This window comes from Electrophorus electricus, chromosome 13 (genome assembly GCF_041902795.1).
Source record: "Electrophorus electricus isolate QZ-2024a chromosome 13, ASM4190279v1, whole genome shotgun sequence".
Classification (NCBI taxonomy): domain Eukaryota; kingdom Metazoa; phylum Chordata; class Actinopteri; order Gymnotiformes; family Gymnotidae; genus Electrophorus; species Electrophorus electricus.
Genome location: NC_137509.1, coordinates 10,629,019 through 10,654,978, shown reverse-complemented (window position 1 = coordinate 10,654,978; position 25,960 = coordinate 10,629,019). Strand labels below are relative to the sequence as shown.

The 25,960-nt window shown below is 38.7% G+C and overlaps 1 protein-coding gene across 10 annotated transcripts; it reads right to left on the bottom strand.

The window, feature by feature from the left end:
• Positions 1 to 4,504: 4,504 nt before the first annotated feature.
• si:dkey-9k7.3 (E3 ubiquitin-protein ligase TRIM39) lies at positions 4,505 to 25,816 on the bottom strand. 10 transcript variants are annotated; one of them, XM_081694475.1, is made up of 21 exons: positions 25,265 to 25,816; positions 24,768 to 24,801; positions 24,260 to 24,350; positions 23,499 to 23,615; positions 23,010 to 23,105; positions 22,497 to 22,583; positions 20,241 to 20,338; positions 19,918 to 20,118; positions 19,730 to 19,780; positions 19,362 to 19,451; positions 18,819 to 18,970; positions 18,624 to 18,705; positions 18,363 to 18,487; positions 17,667 to 17,751; positions 16,969 to 17,075; positions 16,288 to 16,397; positions 16,030 to 16,141; positions 15,794 to 15,934; positions 15,311 to 15,404; positions 14,814 to 14,864; positions 9,371 to 9,754 (listed from the first exon to the last, which is right to left on the bottom strand). In XM_081694475.1, the coding sequence occupies exons 3-21, from the start codon at positions 24,348 to 24,350 to the stop codon at positions 9,500 to 9,502; spliced, it is 2,145 nt and encodes a 714-aa protein (XP_081550601.1). In that variant the 5' UTR covers positions 24,768 to 24,801; positions 25,265 to 25,816; the 3' UTR covers positions 9,371 to 9,499. The 10 variants fall into 10 exon arrangements, with proteins under 10 accessions (XP_081550607.1, XP_081550609.1, XP_081550608.1 ...); XM_081694477.1 differs by having other exon boundaries at positions 9,372 to 9,754; positions 23,499 to 23,585; XM_081694474.1 differs by lacking the exon at positions 24,768 to 24,801.
• Positions 25,817 to 25,960: the final 144 nt, after the last annotated feature.

Genomic DNA, 25,960 nt, shown 5'->3' with positions numbered 1-25,960 from the left:
TAAAGATCTGGTCACTGATTCCATCGACAGCCATGATTCACTTCTCTGGTACTTCTGAAAGCCCCCAAGAAAACCACTAATTAAATTAAAATTACCCCTCTATTTAATGCCAATTTTTACACTCACACCTCTACGCACCTTAGTGAGTTACTACTAATAGAACATATTTGTGTTGTGTTCTATGTCAATCTTTTATGTGATGTGTATATACTTATGAATTTATGGGGGAATCCTTGCATTTAGAAATAAAATTTTAGAAGAGACAAATATGATAACTAAATAAGGGTGGTAAGAATGAATGAGAAAGAATGAGACAGAGAAAGACAGAGGGAGTGTGTAGGCGGTAGAATGAGTGGTATGTTGCCAGGGCTGTCCGAGTGGTTGAGGCAGAACATTTACCCCCTTTTTTCTTCCTGCTCATCCCCCTGTAACTTCTTTCCCGTTTGACAACATATACCTTCTGCTCTGCTTATTCATAGTTTGCTGGTTATTTGACCACACCAGTTTTGCAGGGGGTGCCTATTTAAAATGACTTCTGTTAGCCCCAGCACACACACACACACACACACACACACACACACACACCCTCCCTCTTTCACTTATTTCTTTTCTAATAGGCTATATTGGCAATAGTTATGTAGATGTCAAACAAGTATATCAAAGAGACTCACTAGTTAAAGAGAACATACAACACTCATATATGCTTACATATGGGCATTTCTAATGCCATATCCATGCGTTTAGCTTTCACGAAGAATGCATAGACTGGCGCCAGTGAGAAAAGGGACAGTATCAAGGGACCAGATGGAAGAGTAAACGTCACCCTGATCAAGCATAACCTGATTGGCAACCTGCTGCACTTTTTCTTTCTGTCTTTACCTCCCTTTCCATCAAGGCCTGCTTAACTTCATTCATCTTTCAGCAATGAAAATATACCACAAAGAGTTTCCTTCACTTACAAGATAACACAGATGGGTGGAGCTGCTATCAGACAGTTTCACTATTCCAGTACTCCAGTGTTTGTTCACTTGACATTTAGATGAGCATAGCAACTATCTGCGTTAGTAAGGAATCCTGATCGTCATTGAAGAGATACATCAAGGTATGTTTGCACCTGTTAATACATTCGCTTTCTTTTTTTCGTTCTCTCTCTCTTTTAAACACACACACACACACACACACACACACACACACACACACACACACACAGAGATACGCTTGCATGCATGGTCCATTTTTGGTCTGCTTGGATGGTTTTGTTTGTCTTGTCACATCATCATGTATTTGAAGAACTCTAGACTAACTGTTTCGTTTTCTGGCAAATTGCAATTAGGATCATATACTATATACTAAACTGAGAGATCTATTAGTCTTGCTGGGTGTAGGCCAGGATTGTACACGGCTGAATATAAGTTGCAAAAAAACTTTCAGAACTCATTGAAATTATATGTATTTCTCCATGTACAACTTATTAAACCTTCTCATAATCTACGTCCTAAAGAATAAAGTTCAGAATTTCATCCCTTTGAGATACTTTGTTGTTGATTTATTTCTATAGTTTGGATCCTTGATATACTGCACGACTCAGCTTCTTTTGAATTTTGGATCACAGACAGATACCTTGTCATTTTGGCTCTGGAACATCCCAATACAGCTTGGAGAACATCAATCTCTAGGCCTTGAGGCAGAAAAGCTACCCCATAACATTATACTCATTCCATCATACGTCATTGTTGGAATGAGGTTCTATAGTGGGTATGCAGTGGTTTTTCTTTCATCTTGAACACCCTTAATGAATGTTAAGCATATGCATATGAATGCATCTCTTAATGCATTCATATGAACACAGACAAATGTCACTGTGAGGTTATTTGGCTTGTCTGAGGATTTTGCATGTAGCATCATTGAAGGATGGTCACTCATAGGCAGAATAGCAAAAATAATGAATTTCTTCCATTTGCAAGGTATCTGTCTGACTGTAATCTGAAATAGGCCCAAGTCTTTGTAAAACCATATAAACCCCAAGTCTTTGTAACCCCATATAAACTTTAGCCTCAACAACCTTTTTCTAATGTTCTCTGAAATCTATTTTGATCGAGCCATAGGCTGTATCACCATAATACACATTTTTAACAGGATACTTTTGTAAACAAAAGTAACCAACTGTGTGTGTGTTTTTAATATTGCAGGGCAGGCCAAACCTACCACCCAAATGACTGGAAAACCTGATTCCAGTGACCCTCTTTTTAAATGATAATTTGCAAGTGCGGACGATGCCTTCTTTTGGGTCTTTGTGTGTGTATGGGGAGTGTTGTGTTGGGGTTGAGTGATACTCAAGTAAACTTTTGGATAAAGTTCTGGGTGGCTTCCATAGGTCGGAGAAGCCAGAGCCAGATAGGTGAGAAGTATGGAAACTAGGGAGGAGTTGTAAAGGAGGGATGTGAGATTCATCACAGGGAAAAATGGAGTTGCAGGCCTGAACTTTCTCCCAAATTTCAGTTATTCCATAACCCCATTCCATAACTCAATTTTCAAGTGATTCATGCATTTTAGCCATCAATAACCTTGACTGTTTTAACTATACCTTCAGCACATATATGGCAATGTAAAATGTCTTTTGCTTTTTATACATACCTTATTTATTTTTATGAAAGTGAAGATTACATTATAGGAGTTGATGCAGACATCGAAATATTTCTAAAGGATTCACAAACCTAATTGTATGTTTTGCCAGAGATGGGCAGTATTTCAGAAACATGTATTTAAAATATGCATTAAACTTTGTATTTTGTTATTTGCATTTGATTAGAATAATAAAAACAAGACATCATTTGTATCAATACAGATTTTGGATCAGTGTTTCTGTATTTGAAATAATAAGAATGTATAATATATAATAAAATGTAAAATAATAAATAAGCCAGCCTACTATGAAGTAGTTTTTTAGTCTTAACAATTCTTACATTTACATTTACATTTTACATTTTGTTGTAAAAAGAATTCTTGATTACCCTCTGCCCTCAAATGTAAAATGCTGGACACTAGGTGTATGACCCAATATGATGATGTGCCACAGAAAAGTATTAACTTTGTTAAGAATAATATAGTCCATTTTAGCTATGTTTCCATGACTCTAATCACTTTCAGCTTTCATTAAACATTTTGAAGAGGTCCTCTTTCAGTTATTTAGAATACTTTGTTTGAATTACCTACCTGTTATGTATGAATATGACAATTGTATGACAGCTTAACCGAATGGTGTGATGACATCATTTTAAACAAATGAACTATGCCTATGATAGACTGAATAGAGAGTGTACATAGGATTATGCTTGACAGCGTAATGTAAAATAAGCAAAATGCTTTCATATTTCAAAAAAGCATTTTACAGTAATTGAATTACAAATTATGAGTAATTAAATACATTCCTGAGTGTCAAATAATTTTGTGTTTGATTATACATATTGTTATACATTTAGTTTTTTGTCTTTGTCTTGTTTAGTCTTTTTTTATTTATCTAAGATATTATTTGTTTAATTATTTTATCTGTAGGGCTAATTTTGAAAAATTGTACGTCTTTATTTTTTTAAATTATATTTTTGCCCATATTCATGTTTCTATTTAAAATATCAGTGGATTATTGTTGTCCATAAATGTAATTTTCTGGCCTGTGGTGCATAGATCCCATCAACTATCAGAGGAGAAGAGATCCTGGTCTTTGAATATTAATCAGATGCAAACCAGGTTAAACCATTAATTCAGGTATGCCCTCCTCACAAAAAACAAAACAAAACAAAAACAAACAAACAAACAAACCAAAAAGTTTAATCTGCATTAAAAGGAAAGAAACTGAGAAAATCAGTTTTAAAAAATCATATTAGATTATATTCAATAATGTATGTACTTATTTGGCGATCAAAATGGCCATTTAGCCTACTTAAGACGAAGAGACGTTACCACGATAATGGATTATAACCGACAACTGGCAGACCTGCCTCCTTGTGGCCATCCGAGGAAGTGTTTTGCAGTATTTTGTCACCCCGGGGGCCTGACTTTGGCAGTTAGGCTACTAGAACCTGCGACATGCTTCTACAAGCTTTGTGAGCAAAGTGAAAATACCGTTAGGATTTTCTTTGGGAGGAACAGTGGTGGAAAGAGTTAAAGCCTAACAAAACTATATGATTTACTCAGGTAGGATGAGGTTAATGTTAATTCAGTCATAAATTACATTATTATGGCTGAAGCGATAATACTTAAGACATAATAGAATCTTTATGAAGTTTAAAGATCCTAATGTTAGCAGCATAACTGTGCTTTATTGTCTTCAATTTTTGATCAAGCTGGGATTAGCTAAATCTCAGTGTTCAGAAACATATTATTTTGTGGACATAATATGCAAAACAAAAACAACTGGCAGTTTATAATTTGTTGCTGAATAACATGTAACCAAAAGAGAGTATGTGTACTTACATTGCACTGCTAAATAACACCACTGAATGTCCAGTGGGAAATCAGGGACTTTTATTTACAAGCCACTTTAGATAAAATAGTGGGCTATATACATGAAGATAATAGTAATGATGTTATCCTGGTGGGTTTCTTATAGTTTTTATATTCCAGCTCTGTTAAACAAAAATCAACCAAACAAACAAAATGCAAATGTTGTTTTCATATTCTATAATAAAGAGAGAACTCAGAAGTGGTTATATAAGCCATATAGAAATTAGGCCTATGACAAATTAATAGATCCAGTTACTGATGATATAAACACTCCCAACTGTCATATCATATCTTTCAATCAGGGGGCAAAACAGGTGTAATGGTTAGTGGGACATCATTCTTGCCTGACTTGTTTGTACAGGGGCTGAAGAATGGGTAGATGGTCTCTGTGAAAGTGTCTGAGAATGTGTAAATGTGCATTTTAGCTTCCACATTGTAGAAAGAAACCTGGCCTTTTTCATAGTCCACAAATACTCCAATCTTTTGAGGTTTCAGGCTTAGGAGAAGGGTGGTGGAAGGCTCCGTTCTGAAGGCATAGTTACTCTTCTCTCGTAGGCTGAGGAACCAGTATCCATTGCTGGGGCTGACAGCTAACTTGCCCTTCCTGTTTATAGAGTGGCTGGCCACGCCTAGGTCCCAGTCAGTCTTGCCACCCACCTCCACTTCCCAATAGTGTTGCCCACCGGTAAAGCCCTCTTGACCTAGCACACACACCACGCGGTCGAAGCGCTCGGGGTTGCTAGGAACGAGTTGGTGCTTGTTACTGCACCTCACCTTCTTTCTGTCCTCTGACAATATGAGACGAGGATGAGCAGTGTCTGGGTTGAGTTTCACGTCCACTGTTGAGATGGGATTGGAAAAGTCATAGCATAAATAGATTGATCTTCATCCAAAGCATATGATTTTTGCTCAGTTACTGGTATGAGAACATCCTTCAGTTATATAATAAAGTTTCGCTTATGTAGCCCCTTCACCAAACTCAAGGTTGCCTATATCATTCGAGACAACAGAATATGCTGGAAATACATTTTGGCAAATAAAAATGACAACAAGTCTTAGCCAGGTTAGGACAGCAAAACTATGTACAACAGAATAATACAGCAAAAATAAAGCTATTAAGTTTCATATTCACAAAACAAACTCAACTGCGACTAACTAGTCTCACGTCAGTGTTTTTTCTTTGTAAACCTAAATTTAGCCTCACGCTATATTAATCCCCAGGCGCATAACGACTGTGGCCAAGAACCAATAATAGAAACATGGAGTCCAGTGGCCTTTACTTTCAGGAAGGATGACGAATAGACCACTATTAAACATGAATATACCCTAAAGCAGTTACAACGGCAAAAACAATTGCCTGCTATATGCAGGAAGAAAGCAGACCAGAGAGCTGATGTGTAAGCTGGTTTGGACATCTTACACGAGTAGTGTAAAGAATAAATCTAGAAAAATATAAGCACCTATGAATATATATATATAGTCCCACTCCCATTAAAAAATTCAGATTTTGTCCCTATACATATGTCACCACCCCCCACCCCACCCCACCCCACCCCACCCCAAACACAGACCTTTTATTTGCTGCTGTTAACACCACTCAGCAAACATGCCCCTACTGGCTCAATGCTGGCAGACTCTGGGCAGCTTGGGCAAACCCACAAATCCCATGCAAGACCCTACCTGAGCTGGTGCACTCTAGACCTGCACCACCATTCCAGAATGTGGCTTACTGCAGGCTGACTGTGGTCAGTATGGAAATGAGCAAACCCACTTGGGCCCTGCGAGGTGCAGCCCTCACACACGTTGAACCACCATTCTGGAATTTGAGCTGGCTGTGAACTCAAGTTTGGATCTGGATAAACACACAGTGGCAGCCTTCACTTAGTCGGGGCTGGGTTAGGGCTGTCTGCACAAGGAGCCAATAATGTGCCAATGAGCAAAACATCACAGCAGCCCATTGTGGAACCCTACAGGGCCAGGGCAGGCTTGCCTGCTGGGATATAAAATTCAAATACATAATTTGTATACATAGGATTGAAGCAGACAGCAATAGCTAATAATATGGTGATAATTCAGACAGGCTGCCAAATAAACTCAACCCATTCAAGGTAGCGTTGGCAGGGTAACGTATGTTTACTGTACCGCAAACCAGACTTGGCTGTCTACAAAGAATCTGTTTTTTTGTTAAGTCAACTACTTTGACATCAGGTGACTGTTTGACTGACACGCAGGCCAACCAACCCCAGTTTGTTGTGACATGTCCTGGCATGTGCTAAGCAGCTACTGGGAAATGCTGAATAGGCCTCAAATGAAAATCTTGAATAATGTACGGTTAGGATGTTGTGACCGTCAAGCCCCTTTCCACGGCAGCAGTTATTGCACCAGAACTACCTTTTGTTTATTAGTGTGTCACTTACAGAATTTCAGTGTTAAGTGAATGGGGATGTGAATTAAATGTTTTCTAGCCTTTGCAACAGTAAAAGGCACATCTCAGTCGCATTACTGAAAGAAGTGTGAAATGTTACTGCCTGTTGAGTAAGTCCTTTGAATCATATAGGCTGATGCTATTAGAAAACAGATAAAATGTAAATAAGCATACCTGCATACTCCTGTATTCTCTTCACCTCTGCAAAACAGTGAAATGAAATTGTTGAAAAGAATAAATTAATAGTCAAATGAACATTAGTGACTGAAAGATCACTAGTTTCAATACTTACTTGGCTGTTGTTTTAATGGTGACTGATCAATTAATGCTGGTAGATCTGCATAAGAAAACAGTGTATTTTCAAATAATTGCTGTTGGAATCAATCTAATAGTTAATATAAACAAATTTTTGTAAGGCTGCAGTAAGTGTGTTTTTCAAAACTCATGAGACTTTGAGTAGAAATAATTAAAAACCTTTAAACAATTTGAGACCTCATGAAGATTCCTGTTAAAACTACATCATACAAAATTATAAACTTTCTTTGGACCACTGTGTCAGTGATACCTATTTCAAGCCTTTCCTCCTGCACAATGGCTACATGACTCAAAACTGTATATTTATATTTATCCACTAGGTGTCAGTGTAGTTAATTGAATCAAATATGGACGTCCTTACAGATTTCAGGTAATTTCTGAAGCTCCTCTCGGAAGTGTTGCAGCAATTGAGAGACTGAGTTATAGATTGCTTTTGTTTTGCCAAGGTCACAGTGCACTGACACTCCAGCCCAGTCTTTGACTGGTACAGGCGTGTTGAGATTGCAGTAGCTCTGTTGACAGTAGGAGAGTTTCAATATAATCAGAATTTCCACAATTAAAGAGTGAATGGGTGTCTGCAGAAACGGTACCACAACCATAAAACTACAAATTCCGAGTTTTCTAAAACAACCATAAAAGCAAAACCTGCCTGACAACTGCAGCAATTTCTTATTGGGATTAAGGTTCCATTTAGCTTTCATACATAAAAGAACACTCTATGAACAGGCAAGCAATGCCATATGCTTAATAAGATGCTCTGCACTTAGCTCTACAGTTATAAAATACTGCATTACAAGATAGCTGTGAAATTCTGTGACATGGGAAAGTAAGGCCACATTAAATGTCCCTGCTAGGTATGTATGCGTTTACCCTCAGTCCACTGATGCAGTCATCTGTCTGGGCCAGTTTACCCAGCATGGCACTTCTTTTCCTCAGCTCAGTGAGCTCCAGATCCAACTCCCGGATCATGACCTCGGCCTGGTGCTCGGCTGAGCGTCGACTCATCTCGATCACCTCCAGCAGTTCGGCCTGGCTGCGCTCGACAGAGCTCAGCAGCAACCCGAATATGCGCATACCACCCTGCATCTCTTTCTCAGCGGCCATCTGGATTGATGAGGCGGAGTTGTGAGGGAGCATAAGGGGGGGGACCGGTGAGAGCAAGAGGGAGAGCAGATGGAGAAGAAGGGACGGAGGAAAAGAAGGGATGGAGGAGAGGGGAAAGGTGTGGTATGGTAGCATGGAGAGAATAAATTCGATTGGAGGAAAAAGTTGAAATGAAGAAAGTATCTTGTGAACGTCTTCATAATGTATCATTTACCATGTTATTTGAAATATCAGTTCAGAATGTCTTTTTTCATCATATCAGTGACTATGCATGACAGTCACCATAAATAATCTTTAGAAATATAGGTCACAGCATACTTTGATTTCTGCCAGTAATATTTTGATCTCCTCTATCTTCCTCAGCCTCTGTCCAATCATCTCCTGCATCTTTGTTTCTGTCATACCAATCTCAGTCTGTGTTAAATGCAGAACCCAGAATTCAAACGACAAATCAGGAGGTCTGAATTACATTATAATTACATTTAACTTTACATTCTTTTTAAATTTAATTTGCTGAATGTAAGTTTTAGCATTTATAGAATGAGAATTATAGATTTATAGAATGAGATTTCTATTATATATATATATATATATATATATATATATATATATATATATATATATATATATATATATATAAATAAAATATATGTAATATATAATATAGGATTATAGAAGAATTACATATTTCCTTTTCAAAATGATGTGGTTGTGTAGGAAAAGCTTTTCATACTTTGCTGATCAGCCACTCCTTTTCCACAGAGATGATCTTATGTGATTGGTGATCTGTGTCACTGCACTCAGAGCAGATACACTCTCCATCAGATTTGCAGAAAAGTTCCAGTTTGTGACGGTGTTTGGGACACCGAGGCACCTTCCTTGCATCTGCTGCCCCACTCAGAGTGTACCTCCTTAGGGACAGTCTCCTCGTGACCTCTTGTGACTGGCCACTATCAGAATCACATCCTTTCGGCACTTTTCCTCTAAGATTGGGTGACTGATTGCCATTCTGCACATTGTAATCAGAGGAGATCTTGGCAACCTGGCACTTCATTTCGAGGAAGAGATCCCCAAGCAGGCCTCCTTGTTTTAGGGGCCTTTCTTCCAAGCTGCTCCCCAGCCAGCCCGACCCTCCACACGCTCCAGCCTCGCACTTCATCTGCTTAAACTGTTCCGTGATCTCACGGAGGGTGCGGTTGATGTGGAGCTCGGGCCTCTTCTTGAAACTCTCCTTGCAGAGCGGGCATTGGCATAGCTTTGAGCCCTGCCAGTAGTGCCCGATGCAGGCCGTGCAGAAGCTGTGGCCACACGGCGTGGAGACTGGGTTGTCGAAGATTTCCAGGCATATGGAACACTGGAACTGCTCCTCGGAGAGGAAGCTCCCCAGGAACGGCATAGCTGTGGATGGACCTGGGAGTGGGAAAGAGATGGAAGAACTATGAATATTTAGAGAAGAGGCAGGAGAGGAGAGGGGTGTCAGAGGGAATAAGGTTAGGAAGACAAGTAAGAGAAAGAGTAAACAAACCTGAAAAGGCAGCAGTAATTTAATATAACCCTTATCAGAACATCTCATAAACTAACAAGAGAGAAAAAATGTAATAGAACAATTGTATTGTTGGGAGGAAGAGCTAAAAAAATATCTTCAAACACAACAGAACTGTGAACAAGCTGCATTTAACAAGATAAGGAGAGAAGCATCTACTTGACCCTTTTCAGGTGCTTTGGCACAAGAATGACGCTCAACCAGCCGAAGTGCAAATCTTTTATCTAAGAGATTACCAGTATCTCCTCACTGAACTCAAGTCTAATAGTTAATATCCAAATCATGTTTCTTTTATTACTTAAGAGGGTTTTACATACGATCCCTGTTTCCATTCGGGTTTCATATTAAGTTTTATCATCAGTTTTATCAATACAAAATATACATTTTAATCTATGCTTGATCTATGAAAAATCTATGTTTACAATAAACCTCAGTTTCAATCCAGGTACTCATGCAACTATTATGAAGATATGGGTTTAAACTATCGTTGAACAACAGTTTAAAACTTAACATCTCTTTCTGCAACTGTAGGTAACTGATACAAGAGATAGATTCAGTCTGCAATTCGTATATATTTCAATTGACTGTAGGAAAGGAAACTATAGGAAAACAACTTGCATTTACATATTGTTTTATTAACTAATTGGTCTTTTATATTGCCATCATTTTTGACTGTTTTGACTTAATATGTGCTTATTGTGGTGTTATGCTAGATCCTGCCATGCTTTCCCAGTGCTATATCTTACTGTGTTATATTCAGTGGGACCCACATCTGTCAGCTGATGAGTGTGTGCTCCTCCTTTTTGCACATCAAGACCCCAAAACTGCAAAGGTGTGCAAAAATCTGGTCTGGATCTGACTGGCTCATGGTTTGTTTTGGTTTTCGGGTATCTGAAAGGTCATACTGGAACATTAGGTCACCATTTAAGATGTAGGGAGTAGGACAGAGATTCCTGGTTATTTTTCTCTTTCAGTCTAGTTTATTTTTTATGACTTTTGTTAAAAAAAAGCCAAGAAACAAGAAAAATAACTTTGGTGATTTTCATGTACTGTTTCCAATAAATTGTTTCAATTCCCTTTAATAATACATGGTTGTAAGTATCTTACCACTGAACCTGTAAAATGTACTTATGATATTCCATATGAGGCAGGGTGAGTGGGAATATACACAGGCTGGTGGTCACAGCAACAGTCAAGGTTAATTTTCACGGTGATCACACTGAGGAATTTTACACAATTTGTATGGCTTCAGAAAAAAAGTGTTTTGCAGGGTACTCACCCACTGAAATGTATGATTTTCAAAAGTCTGTTTGCAACCAGCATCTTAATATTTTGTAAAAGGGGATGCTAAAGATGATCCATTTTTTGCATTTCAGCAAAATATATCTTAAGAATTTGTCTCCTCAATCAGCAAAACATTCTTTGATAACTGCACAGACCAGCAACACGTTTTTACCATGAGCACTGATGTCTTTACTAGAATCAGAGTTACAAAAGGACACTTAAGTCCGTCTATATGATAGATGTCTGTATGATAGAAGTATTGCTACATTCCCAGACAAACCCTTTCCATGCACAGAAAAATGCTCTCTAAGTATACATAGTCATTACACATGACAAACCTTAAAAGATAATTAATTCATTTAAATCCTGTAGCTACATTCACTGGAGTGAACAAATTCTATGACATTTCAGTGACTGTTGCCTGTAATCTTTGATCTCTGTTCTGACGTGACACTCCCTTGATGGATCCCTCCAGTGGTAAAACTCACCTCTTCTAAGTGTAGAGTCTAAGTTGTTCTGAAGTCCTGGCTCTTCTCTGAGCTCACTTCAGTGCCACAGCCTTCTTCCTTTTTCATGCTCCTCCTTATATACGGAGACGGCTGTGAAGGCTGATGTGTGGAATTTACCAAACAGTCTGGTTTTGCCTTGTTCTTGCAGCTCGCTCCATTCACCTGTTACCTTCTTACTGACTGACTGAATGTTTAGGGAGCACCTACATCTGGCTGGTTTGCCCCTGTACCTGCATGCTGTTGTAGATTCCACACAGTCTTATGTCAAAATGGCTTCAAGATAATATTAGACTATAATTTATATAGCTTTTTTTTTAGCTATCTAACTCAGACGGTAGCTAGCCTACCACTGATGACCACTTATAATGCACAACCAAAAATGTGCTCACACACAGACACACAAACCTGCTGGTCTGATCTGAATAGCATTTTCAACAGGCCCAATTCTTAATTCAGGCCATTTCTTAATTCAGTCACAATGGCTAGAGATGGGCAAATCCCAGATGAGAAATGTACAGCAAGAAAGCCTACATGTCTTTGCTTTGGCTGACAGAGGTGGACATAATGTTCTCCAACCTGTCTGACTACACATCATAAAGGCTTATATCTGCTTTGTTTCTTTATCTCTCTCTCTCTCTCTCTCTCTCTCTCTCTCTCTCTCTCTCTCTCTCTCTCTCTCTCTCTCTTTGTGGTTTTGGCATTGCACTGCAGCACATTGGATTGAAACAATGATTATTAGATTATAATGCAGAATCCATATCTCTAGTACTCTAGTAACCTCAAGTATGGCTCATCTTGAAGTACCATGCTTCAAGTCTCATGATAGACAAGCGTACAGGCTCCTAAATGGTGAAACTAACTTCCACTTGCTCTCCGGACAGCAGAGTCCCTTGCAGTCTTCAAACACAGACTAAAGACCCATCTATTTGTGGATTATTTAAATGACCAATGTCCCTGCTCCTATGTTGATTAACTAAAAGTCTAGTACTTATTGTAGGGTATTGTTTATTACACTGATGTTGACTGCTCCTATCTTGACTAACTCTAGTACTTATTGTTTATTGCACTGATTGTTGTCTGAGATAGAGTTTATGTATTTTGTACTTCTAGGCATCAGCATTGATCCCTGTATTTCAACAGTATTCTGGTTCATTGGCATAAGTGTATTCTATGAGTAAATGACAAGGCACTTTTGTAAGTCATTCTGGAGTGTCTGCTAAATTACGTAAATGTAAATGTAAATGTAGAATGGATGGATTTTTATATCTATACTGGGTAATCCACATATGATTCATTGCTGTTTTAATACACACACTTGTTGCTGTTTTTGGCCAGCAATATATACAGTAGCTTGATTTATATCTATATAGTTTGATCTAGATACATGCATAAATTATTGGATACATTTTGATAAAATGGAACAAATCATGACACAATGTAATAAAATGGGAAAATCATAAGACAGTGTAATGCCACTTATTTACTTAATCTCATATGGGATATGCTTTGCCTCACAAGAAGGTTCTATAACAATGTTTGATAGCACACACTTACAATATACTGTTTAAAGAATGTTTGTATGGGAATCCTATTTACAGTTAATAGAATGGACAAAACTAGTTTGTAAAAATTAAAAACTAATTATCAGTTCAAAATCAGTGAAACAGAGATACTATCAGATAAGTGAAAACCAAATGGGTACATACTGTCTGTAGATCTTTGATAGAAGAGGCATCTGTTGTTCTTCCATAAATAAATCACACTGAAGTTCACTGAAAAGGGCTCAATCCCATGCTCACCTTTCACCCATAAACTAGTAGCCACTCAGGTTTTGAGTACCTTTGTTGAGGAGCAGGTAGGTGGGTGGGTGTGTGTGTGTGTGTATGTATGTATGTATGTATGTATGTATGTATGTATGTATGTGTATGTGTATGTGTATGTGTGTGTGTGTGTGTGTGTGTGTGTGTGTGTGTGTGTGTGTGTGTGTGTGTGTGTGTGTGTGTGTGTGTGTGTGTGCAATGAGATGCAAGAGATGGATGTGTGGCTTGGCAGTGGAAATCTCAAACAAAAAGTCCCATTCACAAGATTGGATAAAATTTTCAAATACCTCATTAAAAACGACAGATATTCTTTGAAAAATGTTAATTGAGGGGTGTCTTTTTCTTTCCATTTGCAAGTACCATTTTATGCATGTACTGGTTTGTTTTAAATAATTTACAAATAAACATATATTATATATGCATGATAAATGTGCATGAATAGGGTTTAATGACCCACCCAGGTAACATTTTGGGTGAAGACTGTCAAAGGTTCTTGGATTGTAGAACATAATACAGTATGTTGTTTTGTTTTTTTTTCAGAATCTTGTGCATTATACTGCTATTGGAGCTCTCCTACTTAATAAGAGAAATTTGTCCAAACTTATGTCATCTGATAGACCTTAAAATAAATTCTGTCCTTAGACAGGTGTGAAATACAATCCACTTTCCCTATAAGTGAATTTACAGTATAACAAAATAAGGTAATTATGGAACCATTATCTCATCCAGACTCTCTGAAGAGAAACAATTGCAAAATCAGTCTTAAAGATTTCTTGTTCAAAAAGGCTCTGATTTGTGCAATGTCATTTGATAATTTCTGTTTTTTTAAGCATCGACATAATTTCTATGCACAAATGAATTTACCATCTGTGGTTTGTAGAACGTAATCACTGATATATATATATATATATATATATATATATATATATATATATATATATATATATATATATATGGAAATTAGGGTAAAATATTACATTAAGGGGTTACACAAAGAGGTATAAAATGAATCTGAGCTGCATTTGACTGTCTTCTAGTCTTCGTTTCAAAGTCATTAATGATTTTGCCAATGAAGTCACTTTATGATCAGCTTTCCAACAGGGCTTTCTTCTGGTTACTCTCACCCACGCTTTGTGCCCTCTTCATCTGGTACACCACATTCGCCGCCTCATCTGACAAACCCTGACAAAGGATCAAAATCTAAGACTGCAGCAGGTGTGAGTGTACATGTTTGTGCATGCCGGTGTGTGTCTGAGTGTATTTCTATGTGGTTATGTAAAGGAAATACCAGTCCTTCATCTTCCAGAACTTACTTTGGCAGATGCTTGGCTTGGTGTAGAGGTGGTGGAGGGTCTGCTCTCCTCCTGAAGGAAAGACAAATAGGTGAAAGGTTAGCAATGCTGCCTCCGTGACCTTAGTGCATGCACAGCACAGATTTAGCTCATGCATGAGATCAGATAGTGATAGTGCATGAGATCAGATAGTCATGGAAAAATGCGACTCAGGTTCGCAATGCACTCATGTTTGTGGAGATGTGTGTCTTTGTGTATATACAATGAGATGCAAGAGGGGAATGTATAGCAATGACTTGTATTCACAAGATCAGATTAAACTTTTCAAACAGCCAAAGAAAAATAAGAGGTTAGGATATGCTGTTTTATCCTCAATTTCATTGAGATTTCCTTACACAGCTGTGATTTGATATGTTTTTTTTTTTTGATTGTTTGAAAGTAAACATTTTGATACAGCTGCACATAAAGCAATTCATCCGAGTTATTGGCTGTTAGGTTAGTAGGCCAGTTGTTCAGACCTGTGCGTCTACGGCGAGGTCTTTACAGATCGTTCTCATGGTACTGATCCAGTTTCCATAGATACTCTCCTCTTTAGGGCTTGGCTTCTGTTGACTGTTAGACACATTGCATGCGTTAAATCAGTATCTTTAAAAGTGTAAGCATCCAAACCCACACATATACTCATGAATGCACATACGCTTCAGTCACACAGATTCAGACCTTCAACACTCTTCATACTACATTTACAGTTACATTTACATTTACATTTACGGCATTTAGCAGACACTCTTATCCAGAGCGACTTACAAAGGTACTTTGTCATTTACTCATAGAATACATCCTAGCCAGTAGAGTAGGTTAAAGTCCAATATACCAATGATCTAGAATACTGTAGAAATACAGGGATACTAGGACTCTTTATTCTTCACACTAACAATTGCACAAGACTCGATCAAGCACTTGCCAGTGAACTAATTTGACTGCCCAGTTTCAGTGCACACCTGATGTCTTTGAAAAGGTCTTGCTGTGCTTTGAGCTGCCTCTCGGCCTCCAGTATCCTGCCCTCCATGGTGAGCCGGGCACACAGCTGGGCACAGTGAACCCCCAGCACGGACATGTTCAGGCTACCTGCCCATACCCAGCTGCACAGGAAGAGAGACGAGCACAACACTGCCTGATTTCCTCAAGCATGGCCTACATTGCTCATTGGTGTTTGAGCTGTTCTGCACCATGCTACCTGCTCGTGGTCACACGCTTCTGTTGAGTGATGACTCTGGTCACTTTCTTTAAGTCTCGAGTCTTGAAAGACAGCTGCAGCTGGAAGGGCACTCTGTCCTTTCTCAGGAAGGCTATACACAAAACAACTTATTCCACACGTTTTATACATGACTTTTATACTTAAATTTTCAGAAATTTTGCATTCTTCTTCAAACTGTCAGTCATATTGTAGAGCCCATATACTCAAGGGAAAACACTGAATTTCTTGTTCACTTACTGTCCACTTTGTCTGCTTTAATAGCAAACTGGAACGTGATCTCCAATCCATCTGTAACATTACCGATCTCCCTCACCAGCCTGTGGTTGTCTTCCTCAAAAGGAAAATACCTGGAGGAAAACATACTTACACCCTTTACTCAAATTCAGGTAGAAATACTGTGTGGAAACAGAAATATACCAATACAACAGTACTAAATGTGAAAAGTGATCCTTGAAAAGTGTATACGTTAAAGTGTCCAGGTTTTAGTCTCAGCATAAAAGGTAACAGTATACAAGATTATCAAAAACAAAATTTCTCTCTTAATTTTCACAATTCACAATGCAATGGATATGAAGAGATCACAGAAGAGACCCAGCTGCTCACGTGCATTGGGATCTAAGACAAAAGCTGTCATCTTTATAAAGGTGACCCATTTCTCATGCATTAGCACAGCATAAACATTGATGGCAGCCATAAAATACTGGACCATATTACTTCCTCACTTTCTAACAGCTGATCATTTTACAAAGGTATGATATCACACTGTCTATAGAGAGACAGCTATCTATTCCTACCATGCATAGGACACTGCTATATATAAATCTGTATTTAACCAAGCTACAAATGAAGTTTTAATAAACACTTTTAAAGTTTAGAATGAGAATAATATGATTTACTGGTAGAATAGCCACTACTTACAAGCCCTCAGGTGCCAGTAGAGTTGCTACAACATTAGTTGCTAAGACATTGTCAGCCAAAGCAGTCTGAATTTCCGTGGCAACTGTACCAATGTTGACTATATTGATCTAGGAGAAGAACAGTGGTCAGAGGATAGAAGGGCAAAGAATGCACTCATATCAGTGTTCTGATTGGTCACCCAATACATTTGGTAGTTGTACCAGGGCAGATATATACAGATATTAAGCACTGTATGCTTTGATGCAGGATGAATTTGATTTAGAAAAATGGCTCAAATATTGTTTTTTAATGGTGCTGATGAAGTTGCTGGTGATAATATCATGGTTTCTGTGAAATGAGAAAATGTATTTTCAAAAGTTATTTTGTGTGGGTACACACGTAAACAGATGCACAAGTAGTGATGGAGTATTTAAGTCACTAATGTTGGCCTTGATGGAATTCCTTATCTCCAATTGGCTTTGTGTTAAAATCTTTTCTGTGTTGCAATGTGACAGAGAGAGCACATATAAATCATAATGACATGTGTTTTTCAAAGAAGTGCGCTTTTCTTAAATTCCACCCTATTAACATATACTCCATCAGTGAGGTGCAAGCACAGTTTTATTGGAGCGTTTACTGTAATAGCTTTTGTCTAATACTGCTAGGTCTGGCTGGATTTATGAATGGACTAGTGCTAGTGGACTGTGTGGCTCACTCACTCTGCCTCCTGTGTGGTCAGCTAGCTTCCCCACTTCTGCCAAACGACAGTCTTCCCCTTCAAATGTCAGTACTGACACAATCACTCTGCACACAAGCACAATGATGTAGGCTAGTATTTGTGCAGTATTATATAGATATTAACAGTGTAGTGAATAAAGGGTCAAATCTTCCAAAAGACTATTAAAATTTAAAACTGTACAGCCGATTATCCACTTAATATCTTTTAAGGGTTTCTCATATGCTATATATGAGACAGTTCAGGTTGTGGTATTATTTAGCCTACGGTTCAACTGTATTCTTTTATAAGATCACTTTTTGCACAAGGGCATACTAATTTGTTTTAAAATAAATTTGTACTTTTCTGAGCCAAACTATTATGTATAGTGTATAAAGATAAAGACTACAGGCATTTTAGGAATGGTTCACCACCCACACAATAACTTGTCAGAAGTGGAAACTAACTAGTGATAAATGGAGTAGACATTTAGCTGTTTCTAATAAAGTGGGTAGGCTGTGTATATTTTACATTTCAAATATTTTGCATTCACTTAAATCCATATTCACTTCACAAACACTTCACAAACACACTTCACAAACACAAACACAAACAAGTGAATCCCATATTCATTTCACAAAAATCATTAAGCAAATTAATTGTAGCTTTTTGTATTCTGAAGAAGAGTTTTATCACATACCCTTTTTCTGCAGCGTGATTGGCTAACTGGTTGTACAAATATGGTGAGGGTGGAGGGGAATTGGGGGATTCCTGTTCTAACTGACCCAGGCCTATGTTGGCCCGGCCATCTGTGCAAATTATCACCTAAATGCAAACATATAGGAGAAAATGGTATATGACAAAGTGAGGAGCAATTCAGTGGTGTTTGGAATGTTCACATGACAAGTCTAGATTTTGAAACGCTCAAAAAAAAAAAATTAAATGGACTTCGGATGCTGACCTTTGACCCTGTGAACTGAGAGGCCATGGCAATAGAGATGAGTGCAGCAGGGCCCAGGGCTGTGGCTCCATGCTCTCTTAATCTGAAAAGGTGATGACAGAGAGTCATCATATTGCTTACAGTACAGGGAGAGACACATGAAAGCCAGTGGGTGAAATCCTGTGACAAACACAGAAGCTTGCATATCTCACGCACTCCTTGACTCTCTGTGTGAGGCTGTGGAAGGTCTCTGCGATGCAGTGTGGTGTGCAGTACTTCTCTCCCTGCTCCCTGATATGGTCATAGTCCATCAGAGCCCAGTCCCGCAGAGAGAGAGGAACCCCCGTCCCATCCCCATACACTGTCACCTCATAACGCACACACACAGGCCAGCTAGTTATGTCATCATTTTATTTTGTATCCACGGCTTCTGCAGTGCAATTTCTATGCCAGGTGTATCAGGTAGCTTTAGTGCAACCATCAAAAGAATAGCCACTGATCTTATAGCCTTTTGGTTTATAATGATGATGGATAGTGCAGTTTAAGAATCTTATATATAAAGTTATTTATATTCATGTCCCCTACAATGTTCAACTTATCTGACATTTAAGTGTCAGCAAGTAATGCTTCATGTAGTTAATGGAACTTTAGCATATTTTCATAATTAGTGTTGAAATGTGTGTATTAACAATAACTGTCTGTCTACCAGTCTTGACCTCATGAAGTTTACTTCTCCTACTTGTCTGTTCCTCTCTTTACCTCATCATTAAAGGTGACTATTGCCACCCGTCGGTGAGGTGAAGATTTCAGCAAGGAGGACAACGCCATCTGCAGGGCCTCTTGAACAGCCTGAAAACATAAAACAAGGAATGATGACAGCAGCACACTTCACACGATCTTTTCCTTGTGTGTACAACTAACTGCTGGAGGGACACTTGCTTTAATCAGAAGGCAGGATGAAGTGAAAAGAAACATATGCTGCACTTATGGGACATCATCAAAAAATGTCCTGAAAAAGTGAAGCAAGACAGTCCTTCAAATGGAGCATATTCACACTGAGAAGGCATGAAATATTTCATACTGTGGTACAATGCATGTCAGTCATAGGCTTGGCAATGGAAGCTAACCTGCAGCCGTGATACATATGTGGGTGATCTCATGCTGTTACCAGGAGACACCTGAGTGAGACAGACAGGGAGATGGGCACAGAAAGAAAGACAGAAAAGGTAATCATTTTTATAAAATGAGAAGGGAAAATGAAAAGAAAAATGATGCACTGGAGTAGAGAAAACTGATGGAATAAAGATAAAGCAACCTCAGAAGTGACGCTCATGCTTCCAGAAATGTCTACACAGAAGATCACCAGCATGTTCTCCAAGTTCATGTAGTCGTCATCAGTCTCATCGTCAACATAAAGCACGTCTCTGCCTCGAGGAGTCGAAAGAGGAGAACGGCCCATTTTCAGCTCACTCTGTGAGAGGACATTCTGGTTACTGCAGAATTCACAGCACCATTCCTAAAAGGAGAGACAGAGAAAATGCACAGAAGACATTATAAACAATGGAACTCTCTCTCTCTCTCTCTCTCTCTCTCTATATATATATATATATATACTGACACTTTGTTGCTGACACTTACTGCTGAATTTGGGTTGGTTTGTGTGATGCTAACAGAAGACATGACTGCTCTACATTTTCCACAGTACACGGGTTTCTGGTTGCTTTGGATGCTGGAGGCTGAGACAAGGTTAAAGTTAAAAGAGTGGCAAATTACTTAGACATGTCTTAGGACAGATTTCTGATATAGCTAAGCTTTAAAAAATTTTTGTGTGACAAAAAAAATCCAGTTTACACAAACAGGCCAAATGAGCTAAAAGATAATGAAAATGTATATTCATGAAGTAGAATCTTACAACTGTATACATCAATAAAAATAGACTTGTATGACATGAGAAGGGTTAAGTTGTAAACCATATCCCATTCCGGCTGTGTTGCCAGTCAGATGGCTTATTACAGATATAACTAATTTGCTGTTGTATTATACAAATGATTTGGTTAGGTGCTACTTGAGTGTCTACACATATGAAGTCTTGCCTCTTTTCATTCCTTGCATCCGCTGAAGAAGTTTCCTCTGAGTGGGTATTAATAGGCTGGGTCTTACACAGTCTCCTGCCAATTTGGCAGTTCCTCTGCATAAATTAATGGAGGACTTGGGAGGCCCTAAGAGGTGTGAAAAATAGTCTGGCCACTGTCTGTCCGCAGATCAGTGTGAGGAGAGTTTTTAAGATTTGAAAAGCAGGTTAGTCACAGCTACAGCACTAGCCTATGTTTTTCACTGCTGTTTATCTTGGAGGTGGATGGTAGATACAGTGGTCTTGAGGATGTACTATTCAAAGTACACGAAGGTAAATTCAGAACAATCGCATTAGCTGGCCACGGTCTTCAGCTCTCTGAGCGCAGTATGATAAACTTTAAAGTTGACCATTACCAAAAAATGTCAGGAGTATTTTTGGGGGAAGTGCATGGTTAATGCTAATAATAACCTGTTCATTTTTCTGCAACAACTCTGGGGCTGTCCAACAACAAAGGGTGGTTGCATTTGATTTTGAGGTAAAGTATTGGTCTGGTTGAAGGACTCCCTCTTTCAACAGTACTACCCAGGTGGCGAGAAGTTGGACAGCATAGTTCTTGTAAAATCTGTCCCTCAGGTCCTCCAGCAGGCAAGGACTATAGAGTTTCTCCCTCAGATGACTCAGATGGTTATTTCAGATTTTCCCTGCCATACTCTTGATGAGCTGTGTGCTTTGCAGGTTGCTGATTCAGTTATACAAGAAATTTTGATGTTCTGGAGGTATAAGAACCATCCTTGTCTAGAGGAACAGAGATGTCTCTCCACAGACCTTAGTGTTGCTTTGACAGTGGGATCATCTATTTCCCAGCCTGATGGACATGAGGAGGTCTATAAGCTGGTTTTACCTGGACCTCTGAGGGAAGTAGTATTGATGCAGATCCATCAAGAGCATGGTCTTCAAGGCACTGAGAGGATTATGGAATTGGTTTGCCAGAGATGCTACTGGCCAGGGATGTCCTCTGAGATGATACTGAGATGAGTTGCACCCATCATTGATCTGAGTAAGTTTAGACATGAACATTGGTTGAAATGTCAGGTTTCAGGGGCGTCTACTCACATTCCCAGGGAGTATTCTTCCAGAATTGAAGTATAGGAGGAGGGCAGACATTGTGTGATGGTGATTTATGGGCTGTGGTGTTTGTAACTACCCAAAGATTTTCTAGGCCACAACAGATGGGGTCTGTCATTCTGGTAGAGTCAGGTTCAGAAAATTCTGCTTTGGTTGAAGTAGCGTTGGACAAAGACCAACCAGGAGAAGGCAATCCAGTAGTGTGTACAATGATTTGTATTGCAGGTGGGCACCATTCAAATCCCCATTGCCTACCAGTTAGCAGTAGGCAGTTTGGCTCGTGCAACTGCTAACCCTTTGCTACCTATGTCTAATCTGGATTTAGTATTCTTTAGGTCTTGGAATTAGCTCTTTATCTTGTATATACAGTTTAATATCAAATTGCATGACTTGCGATGAAATGTCTCCTGAGGGAAGTGTGTGATAATTTCAGGATGCAGTTTGCAACATACTAATTGGTGGTCTTTTAGACACATTAGCTTCACAACTCCAGTACAAAAATAAACAAGCAAAATTTGGACACCAAACAATGATTGACTTGAGTTAAGTAGCAAATTCTGTAGATTTCATTTTGCCAAACTACTCCTGTATGCCTGTTCCTAAAATGCATTTTCAATGGAGTATCCATATTGACAGTCTAAATTAGTCCCTGACTTAAAGTCTAAGAGTAGCCTGTCCAACACTGAGTAATTCACCTTTGTTGATGTCCACCAAACTTCCTATCTTGAGAGACACTACGTTTACATTTGCTTTAAGGTGAGGCTGTCCTTTTGCCTCTGGCCCTGCAGACAGGGACACATAGAGATAGAGAATTCAAATTTAAAATTTGCACTACTTTTGGACATGCACATTCAAAACATTTTCTTACAACCATAAAAATAATCTGATATAACTACTATCCGATGTATTTGATTAAATGTGGTTAAGATAAAGCTCTTTGTATTGTTTTTCTACCATTAAGTAGCTCATTTGTTCATAATTGGTTAGTCTCTTAAAAAAAATGTTTGTTCATCTGCCAAGTTTCTTAATAGCCGGTGTTAATGTCCTTCTGTATTTCTGTGTCAGTTAAACTTAATACAAATTTTAGAAGATAATTCAAAACACATGTGCTTGTGGAGATTGCTAACTAAAACAGCCAACCAAAGGTGGTTATGAAACCACCAGGAAAATGATGCTGACCTCACCCCTGGATATGTATGCTTTCTCACCTCGAGGAGGTACTGGGGGTGGCAGTGAGGTGGGTCTTGGGCGATTTTTTTGTATTGACTGACGAGGAGGTACCGGTGGTGGCGTTAAAGAAGGCACTGAAAACAAAACCAAGAGTATAAACTACAGCATAACCAAAAGTGCAGACTACAACAAAAATTAACTTTTTTCTTGGTAAATGACGTACTTTTTTTTTCAACTGCTTTCCGGAAAGTTCTTTCATTACTTCTTTCTTTGCACCCACAAAAACCCACAGAATCTTTCTTTCTTTGATGTTTCAAAGACTTATCAAAGAAATACAGCTTGACATTTAAAACACAGTACGTAAAGGGAAGGTTAAAACCACTGAAAGATTAGTACTACTTTAGGTAACAATAAGGACAAACAGAGGGTAACATCCATTGCTGTCCCGAAGAGTTTATTTCTCCTTACTTTGATTTTAATGTCATCCATTTGTGTTCTTTTCATTTTATTTTATTTATTTAACTCACTTGGTTCTGGAATGACAGCAATGCGGTTGTCATAAGGATGCTCGGAATGTGTCCTGGACAAACCACAGGACAGTGTGGAGGAAAGCCCTGCAGGGACACAGTGAGACCATGTCAGACCTTAAAGAACAGAACAAAATGCTAGTCAAAGTTTTGTGTAGGACGTTGGAGAAGGAAACTATTTCACAAGAAAAGTGTTCATTTGAGTATGACTGTCAGGATCAGTCCCTTCCATGTTCCGTGTTTTCCCTGTCATGTGTTCAGTTCCATAGTTTCCTTTTGTCTTCACATTGATTGCGTACACCTGTCCCTTGTTTCGAGTTCACGTATTTAAACCCTCTTGTCTGCGTTCGTGGCTGTTCATTGTTTCATGGCTTGAATATTTGGACTCTTTGAATGTGTTTCGTTATGGTTGTTTCTTTGTACTCTGTGTCTTGGTGTTTATCTTAGCCTTTGTGCTTCCTAGCCTTAGTTCCTAGCCTGCTCCCCGTGTGTTGGTTTTGTTTAATCATGTTTCCTTGTACTCTCCATGTCGGCTCTATGACCCTGCACCATATAAACGACTCTGATATTAAATCTCGCTCCTCTCAGCACATGCGTCTGCCTCCTTACCACTCAACAGTACAATGACAATGATTCTTGCTATTTTATCTGATCGCAGTTGACCTTATGGTGGAACCTTTTGATAGTTTGGGGTGTTCGCCTCTTTTTTCTATTTACCTTTGTTTGCCAGCATGATTTATAATTCCAAGTTAAAGACTAACCTTGATTTAAAACTTCTGATTGGCCAATTTCACCCTCTGTTAGACTCCCAGACCTCCAGTTACATACAACATGACTGCAAGCAAACTCCATCTGGTTAAAAAAGAAAGGTAGAATGTGGTAACAGAAAGAGAGTGGGAGAGAACAGAATGGCGTGAGAAACCAAAAGTGTTCTAACAGGGTTCCAAAAAATGTTCTAACAATGTTCCAATACTCTCGTTAACCGTCAGCTATACATGCATCAGTGTTTCCATCAAGCCTGAACAGAGCAATGTACTCCTCAGGCCTGTTTTGGGGTGTCTCTCAACATGTACAGAGCTTTTGCTTTGTATGTGTCAGGTGTAGGCAGATGCGGGCAGTGATAGTGCTTGTGCACTATGCAGACAGTTCATCTTAAAGTGCTATCTGCAAACGTTCATTTCCTGCTTAACACTGCAACACTCTGCGCCCAAAAGGTTTCATTAGTTCATACTAATATTTAAAACATCTCTTGTTTTTTTAAATGCATACCTCACAATTCTCTGCACTGTTTATTCCTGGAAAGCTGAAGAAAATAAACTTAATAATTAGCATGTAATTCTTAACCGAAGGAAAATAGCATGAAAACAGAAAAATGTGGATGTGGATAAGGGCAGACATTACACAGACCCCACAGTGTTGGAAATGGGTTTTTACCTCTGCATAAATTTACACAAAACTAGTGGACTGTTACAGAAACTGAAACCATTCACACACAAAACAATCAGTAAACACCACCTGCAACACAGTAAAGTATGAAGCACAGATCTTGCAGATGGAATCACCTATACCTATAATATTCACATAACTGTTTAGTTAAATGAGGAAATTTGCCCTTCACAATACTGAACCTGAAAAAAAGAATTGTCACTGTATATTTTTCACATGAAACTATTTTTTACACACCCATTTGACAGACCACAAACACAGCTTCAGATACAGAAAGTAGCATTGCCATCTCTAGATAAGAAGTATATAAAAGAATGTACCTTTATGTGGTAAGGGTTCAGGTTAATCCGGATGAGCCGTTAGTCAGCAGGTACTCCTTCTAAAGTACTGAGGCTGCCTGCTGTTTGTGTGTGTGCAGTGAAGAAGGAAGTGACACTAAGAGAATGAAGACTACAGAGGGGCAAAAACACGTGTCTGCTTTACCCACTCATAATGGTCCATTCAGCCTTTGACCTGGTTGCTGTACTTCCTGTTAAGACTTACATGTATAAAATTTAGAGGTTCTGCCCACTACAATCTATCTTTGCCTTTGCTATGTAGTCCGTTTATGACTTCCGAGAGCCACAAGCCTTACGTTTACAGACTCAGCCACCAGAGCAGTAACATCAACAGCACTGCAGTTTTATGCCATTTTTGTGCTACCACTATTCCTTAACTGGTAATGCCAAAATGACCATTTTAAGTCCTGATATCACATTACCACAAGATTAAGGTGAATTTTGGTATATTCTGTGCATTAGTTTCAGCATTCATTATAGCTCACTTTGTGCCTATTTACACAAGCAAATCAATTCATTGGTTTAATAATTTTAGCCTTGAAAGTTAAACAGAAGGCAAAGTTTGAGTCTTGATTTCACCGCATGATTAAGGGTAATCTCAGTGTAGGATGTCCATTATAGTTTCAGTATTTCATTATAGTTCATTTTGTACTTATTACATTGTATTAACATAAACAA